The following is a 13,395-nucleotide window of genomic DNA, read 5'->3' on the forward strand; positions in this document are numbered from 1 at the left end:
TTTTTTGTGAGGCTCATAACAGTGGGAGTGGAGGTGTCTCTGACTCTTTTGCCTGTTCTTGGGACTCTTTTTCTCATTCTGGGTTGCCTTTATATGAGGGATTGATTGTGTCTACTCTTATTGTATCTTATTATGTTGTGTTTAGGGCTTATGATATCCCTGGGAGGCCTGCTCTTCTTTGAAGGGAAAATGAGAAGTAGATCTAGAGGACAGGGAAGGGTGGGAGAGGACTTGGAGGAGGGGAGGGGAAACCGGTTGGGATGTATTGTATGAGAGAAAAATAAATAAAAACTTTATGTTAAACTAACATAATTAAAAAAGAATGATCTCACTGACCATAAGGTTCATCACACAAAAGCATATTAAAACAAATGAAAGAATGTAGACATTAGAGATTGAAATTATTAACCAGGAAATCCAAGAGTCTTCCACAAATCCAAAAAACTTTGTGTTTCTAATGGACAGAATCTAGGCAAATTTTCCTTTTGTTCACAGTTGAGTGAACACCAGCCCAGTTTCAGGGCAAATTGTGGCATGATATCATTGCTGAGATGGAGAATGGCTTTAGAGGTAGGAGACTTGGACTCAAAGAGGGAGGGGCTCTAAGAACTGAGTGATATAATGAAAGGCAAATGTGTGTGTGTGGTGAGAGAGAGAGAGAGAGAGAGAGAGAGAGAGAGAGAGAGAGAGAGAGAGAGAGAGAGAGAGAGAGAGAGAGAGAGAGAGAGAGAGAACACAAACATAATAAAAACTTTGAGATGATGAAAACTTTGGTTTTTGCTGTTTGAAGAAAGGGGTTAGAGCTCTTGAAGACATGAGGATGGAACAGATCAAGCAATTGCACACCACTCCTCAAGGGATGTTTTCCAGAGCACTTGTAAAATCCCTGTAGAATCCTGTTGGGTATAGACATCCACAGAGGTCTGAGTCATCATCATAAATATGTTGCAAGCTAGTCTCAGGGAAGACAGAACCTAAATAATTCATAACTGGAGCACAGGGATTGACTGAGGTAGGAAAAGTCTTATTTTGTAATGTCTTTTACACAGGCAGATTGTATACAAAATACTTTATGTGTATTTTAAAAATGAAATCCTCAGAGAATTTGAAGAGCAAATAGGAATAAGACAGAAGAGGATAATAGTCATGCTACATGGAATGCTATAGGGAATGCTATGATGGAACACTAAGGGGGAAATAAATAAAACATAGATGCTTTTATTAGGAACAAAAGATGCATACAGAGGAAAGAATACAGTGCATGGAGAAGCTGAAATAAAGATGAGATTGATTGGTAGACAGGGATTTAAACTGAGAGATGGGAGAAAGAGGGCTATGAATTCTTAGGGAGAGTCCTAAGAAGAAAAGATGTAGAATGTGGACAGGAATGACAAGCAACAGGGCAGGGGGAAGCAGGAAAAGGGAAGGGAGAAGAGGAACCAACTGTCTGCATATAGTAGTGATTCAGCTGGCCCTGAGGTTTTTGCCAGAGGTTACTTAAAGACTCTTCAATAACTTCCCAATAAAATAACCTAGGGATGTCCACCTGATCATTGAGGGGCCATTAGCATTGTCTGGAAGGAGGGACCAACAGGCCGTGAGAAGTGAAGGGCTACTATGTAACATGCGAATTCTCACAAAGCTCCATGCTTAGAACATAGGCAGAGGACTGGATGTAGCGATTCCTCGTCTCCCACAGAAATGGAGCAGAAGGAGTTCCCAGACCAGCACTTGAGTTGTATTTCTCTCTCTTTCCCTCCCTCCCCCTTCTCTCAAATATGGATGTGAGCAAACTCTAGTATTACTAACCTCAAAGCGTCCCATTTATTTTCTTTGACCATAAGAAGAGATTTTCCCCTTGGTTAGCAATTATCAATCCATAGAAAGGAGATAGCGGACGCATTTGAGGGTTTTCCAGAATCCATGAAACAAGCTGACACTTAATCATTTTCATTCCTGTACTGTTTTCTTCCTTCACTGAACATAGGAAAATGCTTGTATATTCTTCACATATGTTCTATGAAGTGATGAATAATGACATTTTTTTCCCTTATTGTGTTTAACTTAGTAGTTCAGAAAGGTAAAATTATATACTTTTCTGAAAACACTTATACAATATTTAATTAATTACATTAATTTATAAGAAGAAAGGATTCCAGCATGTGAAAACATCATACCAAAGAGTTTTAAACTCCTGTTAGCATTTGGAAAAGGATCACTTGGTATGGGTAGATTGGCTAGGCAAAGAGAAAGAGATGTGGGGCGACATCATAAGGAAATTGGAAAAGTAATTTTCTAAAAACTTTGTATCAGATATTCAAGTGCAAATTTGGCTGGACTGAAGGGACTAAATAAAAGAGAAACTGGTGTAAGTTGTTAGAGATATAGAGCTAGGGAGGCAGGCAGGCAGGTACCTGAGGGCTCTGAGAGTAGAATTCATGACTCTCTTTAAGCACATTAGAAGCTTTAAAAATTAATTTTAATTTAATTTTTTAGATTTACTTATTTACTTTATGTATATGAGTACACTGTAGCTGTCTTTAGACACACCAGAAGAGGGCGTTGGATCCCATTACAGATGATTGTGAGCCACCATGTGGTTGCTGGGAATTGAATCCAGGACTCTGGAAGAACAGTCAGTGCTCTTAACTGCTCAGCCATCTCTCCAGTCCAAATTAGAAGCTCTTAAAAAGGATTTTGCTTGTGATTAATAAGTCAGATTTCTAAAAAAAACAGTTTAGTGTAATTTAAGAGTGAAAAACTTGCCGAAAGAGATGTAGATGTGGGAAAAATGACATAGGACATCTGACATAGAGAGCCACATTATTCATTAGCTGTAAGACTAGAAAGAAAGGAAGTGGGGCATCGTGGTACATACCTGTGAGCCCAGCATTCATGGGGCTCAGGCAGGAGTATTACAAGTTCAAGATCAACCCCAGCTATATAGTGAGACTTTATTTTAAATCCCTTCCTTCACCAAAAGGAATGGGAAGAAAAGGTCAGCTTTTCATGTTTCAGACATAAATTTGGAAATGAGCTAAGTATTGCTTGAATGAAGAGTTTCCAGTATTGGCTCCCAGATTTCTGGTGTATCAAGAGATTATGACAATAAAATTTGTATAAATTTCTATGTACCTTATTCTCTATTCTTTGCTACCTTAAAATCAAGTTTATAAAATTGTATATTTTTGACATCTGTGTATTTACTAATGTGTCTATAATGACAAATAGTTCATCACAAACACAGTGGCTTAAGGGCATAGGAAAGTATATACACCCAGAGAAGGGAGGTCATTGCATTCCTCCAGGAAGCTGAAATGCAAAATGGAACAAAAGTTACCTAGCCACTATTTGCCAACCCAATTTTTTCTCTGTTCTATTTGTATGTTTACAAGGTCATTTACTTATCTCATATGGAATTATCTTTTCAATTTAGGAGCTGTGAGCCAAGTGAGAGAGACCAGCTTCATCCAGTGGTGAGAGATCACCAAGATGGACTCAAATGTTTCACAACCTAATCACCATAGTTTCATTCTAACAGGCATCCCAGGGATGCCAGACAAGAACCCGTGGATGGCCTTTCCCCTGGGATTTCTCTACACACTAACCCTCCTGGGAAATGGCACCATCCTAGCAGTTGTCAAGGTGGAGCAGAGCCTCCATGAGCCTATGTACTACTTCCTCTGCATCTTGGCTCTAACTGATGTCAGTCTCTCCATGTCCACCTTGCCCTCTATGCTCAGTATCTTCTGGTTCAATGCCCCTGAGATTCCATTTGATGCATGTATCACGCAGATGTTCTTCATCCATGGATTTGGAGTAGTAGAATCTGGAGTCTTAGTGTCCATGGCCTTTGACAGATTTGTGGCTATCCGAGACCCACTGCGTTATGCTTCCATCCTCACTCATGAGCTTATTGGAAAGATTGGACTAGTTGTCTTTGCCCGGGCAGTCTGTGTGGTCTTTCCAGTACCTTTTCTTATAAAACGGCTGCCCTTTTGTCGTTCCAATGTCTTATCTCATTCATACTGTCTTCACCAAGATGCAATGAGGTTAGCCTGTGCCAGCACCCGTGTCAACAGCCTCTATGGCCTCATCGTTGTCATCCTCACATTAGGGCTTGATGCTCTCATCATTCTTTTCTCTTACGTACTCATCCTGAAGACAGTGCTGGGCATTGCCTCCAGAGCTGAGAGGCTCAAAGCCCTCAACACCTGCCTCTCTCACATCTGCGCTGTGCTTCTATTTTACATTCCTCTCATTGGTGCCACCATGATCCACAGATTTGGGAAACATTTATCGCCAGTTGTGCACATGTTCATGGCTAATATTTACCTTCTCCTTCCCCCGGTGCTAAACCCTATTGTCTACAGTGTGAAGACCAAGCAGATACGTAGACGGATCATCCAAGTGTTCCGGGGGAGAAAGAACATGGCCTAGTCAGGTGAAGTCCTATACCAGATCTAGAACAGGTAGACAGTGGACAAAAGCCCATAGTTTCATATTTAGAAGCTATAGTGAAATCAGATTTTACACATCCAGTAAAATACAAGGTCAAGAAAGGTTTGTGCAGATAAAACACATGTAATTCCTGTTTCGTTTTACATTTTGCAATGTAGACATTGATATGTGGTATCATAAAATACAGGTTAATTGAGTAACATACTTTCTTTTCCCCCCTGGTTTTTCGAGACAGGGTTTTTCTGTGTAGCCCTGGCTGTACTGAAACTCACTCTGTAGACCAGGCTGCTCATGAACTAAGAAATTCGCCTTCCTCTACTTCCCAAGTCTGGGATTAAAGGCGTGCACCACCACTGCCCAGCCATACTTTTTATTCTTTGAAAGTAGAGATGAACTTAAGCTATGACAAATTGTTTAGATAGATAATGTAACCATTCAGTCTTATACTGTTAAGAATTATTTTAATTGTGTAGTTGTCCATCAGTTGTCTGTATTCTTGAAAGTAACTTCTTTTAAGTGTATTGGTTCTCCAAATAATTGAAAATTATTTTATTTACTTATCAATTAAGTAATAATTACATCAAAAAAGAGAAAATAAGTCTATAGTAATTCTGAAGAAATAGTTATGTAAAATCATCTTTTATCCTCAGATTAGCCCCCTAGAAAAGGCTAGCCAATTCCAAGAAGTCAGCCCTAAACACATATGAGCAAGTGATCTCAGCACCCTGTACTTATTAGCATATAAATACATATGTGAAGATTATAAGTAAAACAATTAGAGGCTATGAATTTGAGAAGGAGTAGAAGAAACACAGGGGGAATTGGAGGAAGGAAAGGGAGGAGAATGATGTAAATACCAAACTCATATGTGAATTTTCCCCCAAATAAAGTAAATAAAATTAAAATTTTTTTGTTTTTTGTTTTTTGTTTTTGTTTTTATTTTTTTGTTTTGTTTTTTTGAGACATGGTTTCTCTATATAGCCTTGGCTGTCCTGGAACTCACTCTGTAGACCAGGCTGGCATCGAACTCAGAAATCTTCCTGCATATTTTTTTCTAAGTGGAGAAAAGAAAACTGTTATGCTATCAAACTACATCTCTCTCTGTATATGTGTCATAGATATGACACACTTAAAACAGATACATGTGTGATTCTCAATATGTGCCTTCTTTAGTAGTATCTCTTCTTTTTATATTCAACATATTTCTAGATTTTCTACCACACACTTAGGGCAGTAATACATGTCCCATCTCTTCTCTCTCGACCCAAAGAAAATGGAATTTCTTTCCTCATACTGGACGATTCCTGGTCTTTGTATAAAGTGAGCAAAAATTCTTAATAGGAATGTTTTTTATTGTCTGAGAATTTCATACACGCACAAGTTTTGCAAGAAATCTATAGTTCATCCTCTCAAAATCTTCCCTATATTTATTACCACCTTTTCCTCTTAATTTCATGTGATCATTTTCTTTTCTAAACTACTAGATCCACTTAATACTGGTAATATGAACACTGGTGTAGAGGCATACCCAGAGCTTTTGTATCCTATCAGCAGCTGCATCCCTGAGGAAAACGGTCTCTCTCCTATAGTCATTATATTGGCAAGAATTCTTCAGGTGGGAGAGAGGGATTTCATGACTACCTCTTCCACACATACTTAGATTTTGACAAGCTTGATCTTGTGTAGATCTTGTGCATGCAGTCATAGCAACTGTGAGTTGTGTGCAATGGCCTCTTTATATCTGAAAAACACAGTTTTGAAGCAGTCCCCCACTGCTTTGAGATCTATAGGCTTTCTGCCACTTCTCCTGAGACATCCCACCAGTCTTCAGGGATAGATGAATGATGTATGTCCCATTTAGGGCCAACCACTCCACCACCTCTTGCTTTCTGCATACTGACTAGTTGTGAGTCTCTGTATTAATCACTATCTCTTTGGGTGAATGTTGAGAGATGCATTAATCTGTTGGTATAAAGATAAGTAATTAGGAGAAAATTTAATACTATGTATTTAGCAGAATAATAATATTAGGTTCTTCTTTAGAGTCTATGACCTATTCAGCCACTGGATTTTGTCTATTTAACAGTGCTAGAAATGAGTTCTCTTTTGTGGGGAATGTCTTAAATCTAATCAGAAAGGGGTTGTGCCTGCTCCAGTGGATCTATCTCACAAGGTTAGTTGTTATTGGAGTCTGCAGTGTTCACATCTGAGTGAGGTTTAAATCCAAGCAGAAAGTGGTTGGTTACTCCTCTAACATTTGTGCTACTATTGCACCAGCAGATCTATCTCGCAAGGTTAGTTGTTACTGCAGCCTGCAGTTCACATCTGAGTCAGGTTGCTGATTGCTGTTCTCCAAGGATACCATGCACAGCACCTTCCAGAGCCATGACAAGTAGCCACTAGGGAGAAAGCCTCTGGGTGAGTACCAGCCTGTGTGCTCTAATTCAGATACGTGGTATTGTCATCTATAGGGACGTCCTATCAAGCTCTGGAGGGTGAACAAGAACAGTGGCAATACTTTCTAGTGTTCTAATACCTGTGGGACCCCAACAACTCAAAAAGACATAAGCACAAGGTTTTTATTTGGATAGCCTATGGTGTCAGGGAGAGCCATTATTCCCTCTACTTATTATAAATGAACTCTATTTAAACTATTTTTATATATACATGAGTGTGTATTTTATGAAGTAAAAATACTCTAAAGTAATACTCTAAAGTAGTAGGTTTCTTTATGGCCTTTTCAAGCGCTGCTAATGTTGGTTATCCCTACTTAGCCCCTTCCTCTATCTTGCCTTCCCATCCCACCCCTCAACATATTTCTGTTCAATTATTACTCTTTGTCTGTTAATACCATTTGTAATATACCCCTCCCTCCTTTGAAATCATGTTTATGGCATGTTACTTGTTTCCTGATGTCTATGGGTATTCTAATTTAACACAAATATAGATCTAAAGTTTCAGCAGTAATTTACTGTACATGAAAGACATGAAGGAGAACATGTTGCACTTATATTTGAGTCTTTGTTACTTCAGTCAATATAATGCTTTCTAGTTCCATCTATTTTCATGCAAATTTCATAATTTATTTTTCTTCGCAGCTGAACGAATTTCCATAACCTATATGGACATTTTCATTGTCCATTCATCAGTTGATGAACATCTATGCTGTTCTATTTTCTTCTTATTGTGAATAGAGCAACAGTGAACAGAGATATTAAGCAATTATCTCTGTAGTATGAGGAAGAGTTATTTGGGCATATGTCAGAGATGTGTAGCTACATCATAGAAGATTTATTCATAGCTTTTTTGAGGAACCTCCATATATATAATATGTATGTCATTACTGTCCAGTTGAAAGCATTTTTATTTTTGCAATTCTCTAATGGCTAAGGATATTGTACTTGCAGAATCCAGGAAACAGTAAGGCAGCCATTGGAGGGAAGGAGGAAGAAACATCTGAACACAAACAAACAACTTGCCATTTCTACTTCTTCTCTTGAGAACTTTGTTTTATTCCATGCTTCATTTTTTAATTGAGTTGTTTCTTTTCTTGGTGTTTTAGTTTTTTGAGTTGTTTAGATAGTAAAGATTTTTGTTTTTTAATTCTGTAAGTTACCTTTTCATTCAACTTGTGCCCTTTGCAGTACTGAAGCTTTTAGTTTTGTTATGTTCCATTTGTCAATTGGTGGCCTTAATTTCTGTACCACTGAAGTCCTATTCAGAAAGTTCATGCATGTGCCTATGTTTAAAAAATATATTTGTGACTGTAAGTTGAAAGGTTTTTTTTACCTTCTCAGCTAACAAACTCAGGGTATTGAGTTTATGGTGAGGCCCCTGTTCCATTTTGAGTTGAGTTTTGTACAGAATGAGAACTTCATTCATCTGCACACTGCTTTCAGGTTTGATTAATCTCATTAATCTTTTCACCTCTGCATTTTTTGGGCCTCTTTGTCAAAAAGTCAGGTGGGTATAGGACTGTGGGCTCATGTCTGGACCCTAAGTTCTATCTCATTGATCAATGCGTCTGTTTTTATGCAAGTATCATGGCGTGTTTTATAACCATGGCTTGTAGCATAAGTTGAAATCAGGAATGGTGATGCCTCCCAAGCAGTGCCCTTATTGTTCAGGACTGTTTTGGCTATCCTGGTTTGTTGTTTTTCCACATGAATTTTAAGGTTACTCTTTCAATTTCTGTGAAGAACTTCACTGAATATATAGACTGCTTTTGATAGGCTAGTTGTCTTCACAGTGAGGGACAAGGAGTTAGACAGATTCTCTGGTAGGCAGACAGACTGGGAGAGGGACTAAGCAATACAGGTGGTGAACTTCCAACATGGCCAGCTTCTTCCTTTCCTTAACCCCTCTAGACTGGAGACAAAAGCCAGGAAGCTTGAAAAAAGAAGTCACTTAGCCACCAACTAGGCAGCATACATGAGCTGGTTGGAGGGCACCCCTGCCCCCTGAAATATATACAGCAGAGGACTGCCTGGTCTGGCCTCAGTGGGAAAAGATGAGCCTAATCCTCAGGAGACTTTAGGCTCCAGGGAACGGGGAGGTCTGATGGGGGTAGCACCTTCTTGGAGTCAAAGGGGAGGAGGAATGGGATGAGGTACTGTGGGAGGGGGGACCAGGAGAGGGGATAGCTGGATTGTAAAAAAATAAAAGTAATGATAATTTTAAAAAGGCCTTGTAGCCTCTTGTCTCTAACCATCAAGACCCCTGCTAATGGACTGGATCAATAAGTTCAAGGCTGATTTAGACATGTTACACAACAGTTGTGAACCAATCAGCCATTCTATCTTCAAAATGACCAACCAGAAATTAGAGGAGGAAAACTCTTCAGAGACTTAAAACCAAACCAAACCAAACAAAACAAAACCAAAACCAAAACCAAAAACCAACCAACCAACCAAAGAACCAACCATTGGACTCTGAGAAGAGATTGGATGTTTTTGGCTGCTGGGGGTTGGGGGGTGGTCTTTATCCATGAGAGTCTATGGCACATGTGTTTTCTCTCCCCCAGTAAATCTCTCTGATTCCATCTGCTCCTCTTCATGGTGTTGGAGATTTCTTCACTGCTGTCTGTTGCACTTGAGGTTTTTCCTGCCCTTTACGTCTTTAATTGGCAGGAAAAATGAACCCAATCAAGATCCTCAACCTTATCAACAATATTAATCCTACCAATCTATGAGTTGGAGTTCTCTCCATCTTTTGGTTCCAAAACCATCAATTGCTTATTTTTCACACATTTATTCAACTGTGTATGTTAGGTTAGTGCTCTACCACTAAGCTATATGCTCAGACCCTCACATAATACTTCTTTGTTTTTGAGATAGAATCCCATTGTGTAGCTCTGGGTAGCCTGGGACTCATGATGTAGACCAGGCTAACCTTGAACTCAGAGATCTTTGTCTCTTCAAAGAGAACTTTTGAACAGTATGTCATGAGAAATACTTAATGGATAAAGGCCACCATGAACCTCCAGGAGAAACTGAGGAATATTGGAGTGAATTTAAGAGATCAGTTATATGATCAGTGTGGACAATTGTTAAGCATTGTGAGATGTACAGATGACTAGACTCTTTACTTTGGATTCTCTGACTTTCTAGCTCTAGGACTCCTGCACACCTCATCTATAATATGTAGACGTGATGGTAGCAAAATCAGAGGGTTGAGAATGGAATGAGAAAACACCCTGAAAAGAATCTCTCTGGGTGCCTGATAAATCCAGGTTTTCCATCAAACCTTTTGTTTTCTTTCAGGATGAACTCTGTATTCTCAGACTGGTGTTTAGTTATCCCCTGAGACCCAAAGAAACAAAGCCTGTTAACCCACTAGGCGTCTGACTTATCCTGTAGTCTGGAAAGATCCAGATGGGACCCAGACAAAAGCCAGTACTCTGGAGCATTTATAGTATTTAGCTCTTAGGTGGAGGCCAAGGGACTTTGGGTGTCCAGGGAAAAGGCAGGATCATAGAGTGATGGGGAGGAGAGATCCCAGTGGGAGGTCTTTGAAAAGGACAATTCTTATCTTGACTCTCCATTGTTTTCTTTGGTCTCTTGTGATGCTTACTGCTTCTGAGAAGAGTCCTGAATAAATCTCATTTCTTCTGGATGAAAGAAATATGCATCACCATGCATAGATAATTTGAGAAAGTTAGATAGGCAGAATGCTGGCATGTAGGTAACTGAAACCAGAAGTTGGACTGCTGCAACCTCCAGGTCATGATCACCCTGGAAAGGAGAATTCAATTCCTCTGTCAAAGGTTGGCCAGGTTTGGAAGGTACTGCTAACATCAAAGGCTCTCTCTCAGAGTGTGAGAGATGTGGAAGAGATGGGAGAGCGAACCGGAATACAGAGCTTCTTGTGTTTAAGGCAGAAAGAAGTGAAAAGTCCAACTTTGGAAAAAAGGAAAAAAAGGGGAGACAGTTTTTAAGACAAAGAGGAGCTAGGAGAAAAGATCACACAATGTAGGCTGAGCATCAGTGTGTTTGGGTAGTGGGAGAGGCACAGGGGCAGGCACACGGAATTATCATTGGTAGCAAGGCTACATTAAGTTGTGATGTGCAGTTCACTTTCACCTTCAATGGGATTCAAAAATCAAAAACTAAAGAACTAAGGAGGCAGCTGCTGATACTAAAAGGAGTCAGAAGGTGGCAGCAGATCTTGCACAGAGACCACTGTTGATCTTCAAAGAAAAACAACTTAGGTTGAGTGAGATAAAAATTTTAAAAATAATGACCAAATGTTCATTCTTGGAGAATGCTTGTAACACAAGCAACTTTCTACGAGAGATGATTAGTAGGAAAAGATTTAGAAGATCATAGGAAAGTGTGATGAGACAAGGCTGTCAGGGCTGGAGAGAGGAAGAGTGAGCAGGGCATAAGCAGGCTGTGCCCTTAGCAGAAGGTGAATTTCTATCAGGCAGCCAGGAGAGGACGATCTTGGGTCAAAGATGAATGGGGCAGTGGTAACTGCAGATCTCTGTGGTTCTCCTCAAATCTGTAGGAAGTGATGTTGAACCCTGAATTTTTGGTACTCAGGGCAGACCCAGCAGCGTAGAATATCCTGAGTCGTTTTCGCTCTTCAACAGCCATTGTTTTGATTTGCTTTCGTGTGTTCGCACCTGATCTTTTACTGAAGTTGTCTCACCCCTGTGGTTCCATACACAGTAAGGTTCCTATGATCCATATGTGGAACTTATCATGTCCTTGGTCTCTATCGTTGCATGGCCCCCCTCCTTGTGGTTTGTTTGTCTCAAAGTTTCATAATTTGCAGTAAGATCTCACACATTAGGTTTTACAGATAATTCCTGAAGATTCTGCTCAGGGTCTTTGCAGGCACCTGGGTGTCAGGGGACTTAGTGCAGGACTGACAGTGACATGGCCAGTGTATGTCACACAGTTAGGATGGACAACCAGGTAAGAGTTTTTTTTCCTAGTGCTTAGATTACAGAGAAAGTGTCTTCTGTAGCACGTGGGATTCCGAGTACAGATGCCCACAGGTCTGATCTGCACAATTACTCAGGAGGGACCAGACACACAGAAGAGAAAGTAATGAGGGGATAACTGAGTAAGACTATGGTAGCTTAGCCTTGAAACCCCTTACTGATTAGAGTCACAGGATTTAGTGGCTAGTCAGCCTAGTCTCAGAGCTTATCAAATCAGAACTCTTCAATCTTCTTTAAGATTCCTGGAATCTTAAGGAGTTAGTTCCTAGGTTACACTTGTCTATTAAGTGAACACAAGCCATGCAATCAATGTGATGCCCAACCAGGCTGAGGCTTTAGCAATGTGATATTTAGATAAGGGGTTTGAAGTTAACTGGACTTAATATAGTTCGTCATTGGGATCTTGAGTCTAGTTCTGGGATAAGCTGCCTGTCCATGTCCTCTGGATGTGGAACATTGTTGAGATTAATAGGACGAGCAGTGAAAGCATCTACTTAACTGCCAAGAAGATTCTTATCACACACACTTTCCACACTGTCCTTTCATCCTTAGAAGAACCTTGATACAGTAGCAGGACTAAATAACAGTTCTTAGCCCCTTTTTCTCAGAAATTCGTTGTTATTTAGATGCATAAGTACCCTTTCCACTAAAGTGACGACGAAAGCAACCAAACAGTCCCCAAAACAAAACAAAACAAAGCAAATTATAAATTAGAGCCTCGCTGTGTGTATTCCTGAGTGAGAGATCTTCCAGTGGCAGATCAAAGGGGGATAGGAGAAAATTTCCAGGCAATGCACACTTTTAAAAAAAGTATGACTCACAGTTACACATTTGAGTTTGTTATGTAGAACAATTTACAGCAAACAGTCTTTTTAAAATTAGTTATACTTTATTGAGTACCTGTGTACTGAGCATCCTGCTAAACACTAGATGACTTTCAATATAGGGGCACCTACAATGTTAGCTCATTGGGGGCCAAGAGGAAATCTACAGGAATACTCATTTGAGTATGCATGTTAGAGTAATCTGGACATACTAGGTTAAGCAGGATGAGCAGGATGTTTTTTCTCACATTTTACACTTTATTAAACATCTATTGCTCACACCAGCATAAGGATCCCTTTACCTAGCTTTTCATTTAAGTTGCAAACACCTGTTTGATATGGGGATGGATGATTATTTCTATCCTAACAATATGCAGGTTAAGGGCTGGAAGGTTTGCATGATTTGATTAAGGCAATTTGGCTAGCAAGTGACTAATGAGTTTTTTCACTCTACACATTAAGATTTTGAGCTACTATGATTAGCCACTTTGTTTTTCTGTCTCTAAATCACAGAACTCTAATACCACATTTTACGTGAGACAACAGAGGGGATTTTGTCCTGTGTTTTAGGAGAAAATCAGGTTTTCTAGTAGATCTGCCAACATTTCCAGGTCTGAATCAAATCGAAGGGGACCTTGTGTGATGTGTTCTCTGGATACT

The 13,395-nt window shown here is 39.7% G+C and overlaps 1 protein-coding gene across 1 annotated transcript; it reads left to right on the forward strand.

The window, feature by feature from the left end:
• Positions 1-3,484: 3,484 nt before the first annotated feature.
• Positions 3,485-4,485, forward strand: LOC116100674 (olfactory receptor 51H1-like). Its single transcript, XM_031384406.1, has one exon. The coding sequence runs from the start codon at positions 3,493-3,495 to the stop codon at positions 4,438-4,440; it is 948 nt and encodes a 315-aa protein (XP_031240266.1). The 5' UTR covers positions 3,485-3,492; the 3' UTR covers positions 4,441-4,485.
• The last annotated feature ends 8,910 nt before the right edge of the window (positions 4,486-13,395 follow it).

The sequence above is a fragment of the Mastomys coucha genome, unplaced genomic scaffold (assembly GCF_008632895.1).
Source record: "Mastomys coucha isolate ucsf_1 unplaced genomic scaffold, UCSF_Mcou_1 pScaffold21, whole genome shotgun sequence".
NCBI classification, from domain to species: domain Eukaryota; kingdom Metazoa; phylum Chordata; class Mammalia; order Rodentia; family Muridae; genus Mastomys; species Mastomys coucha.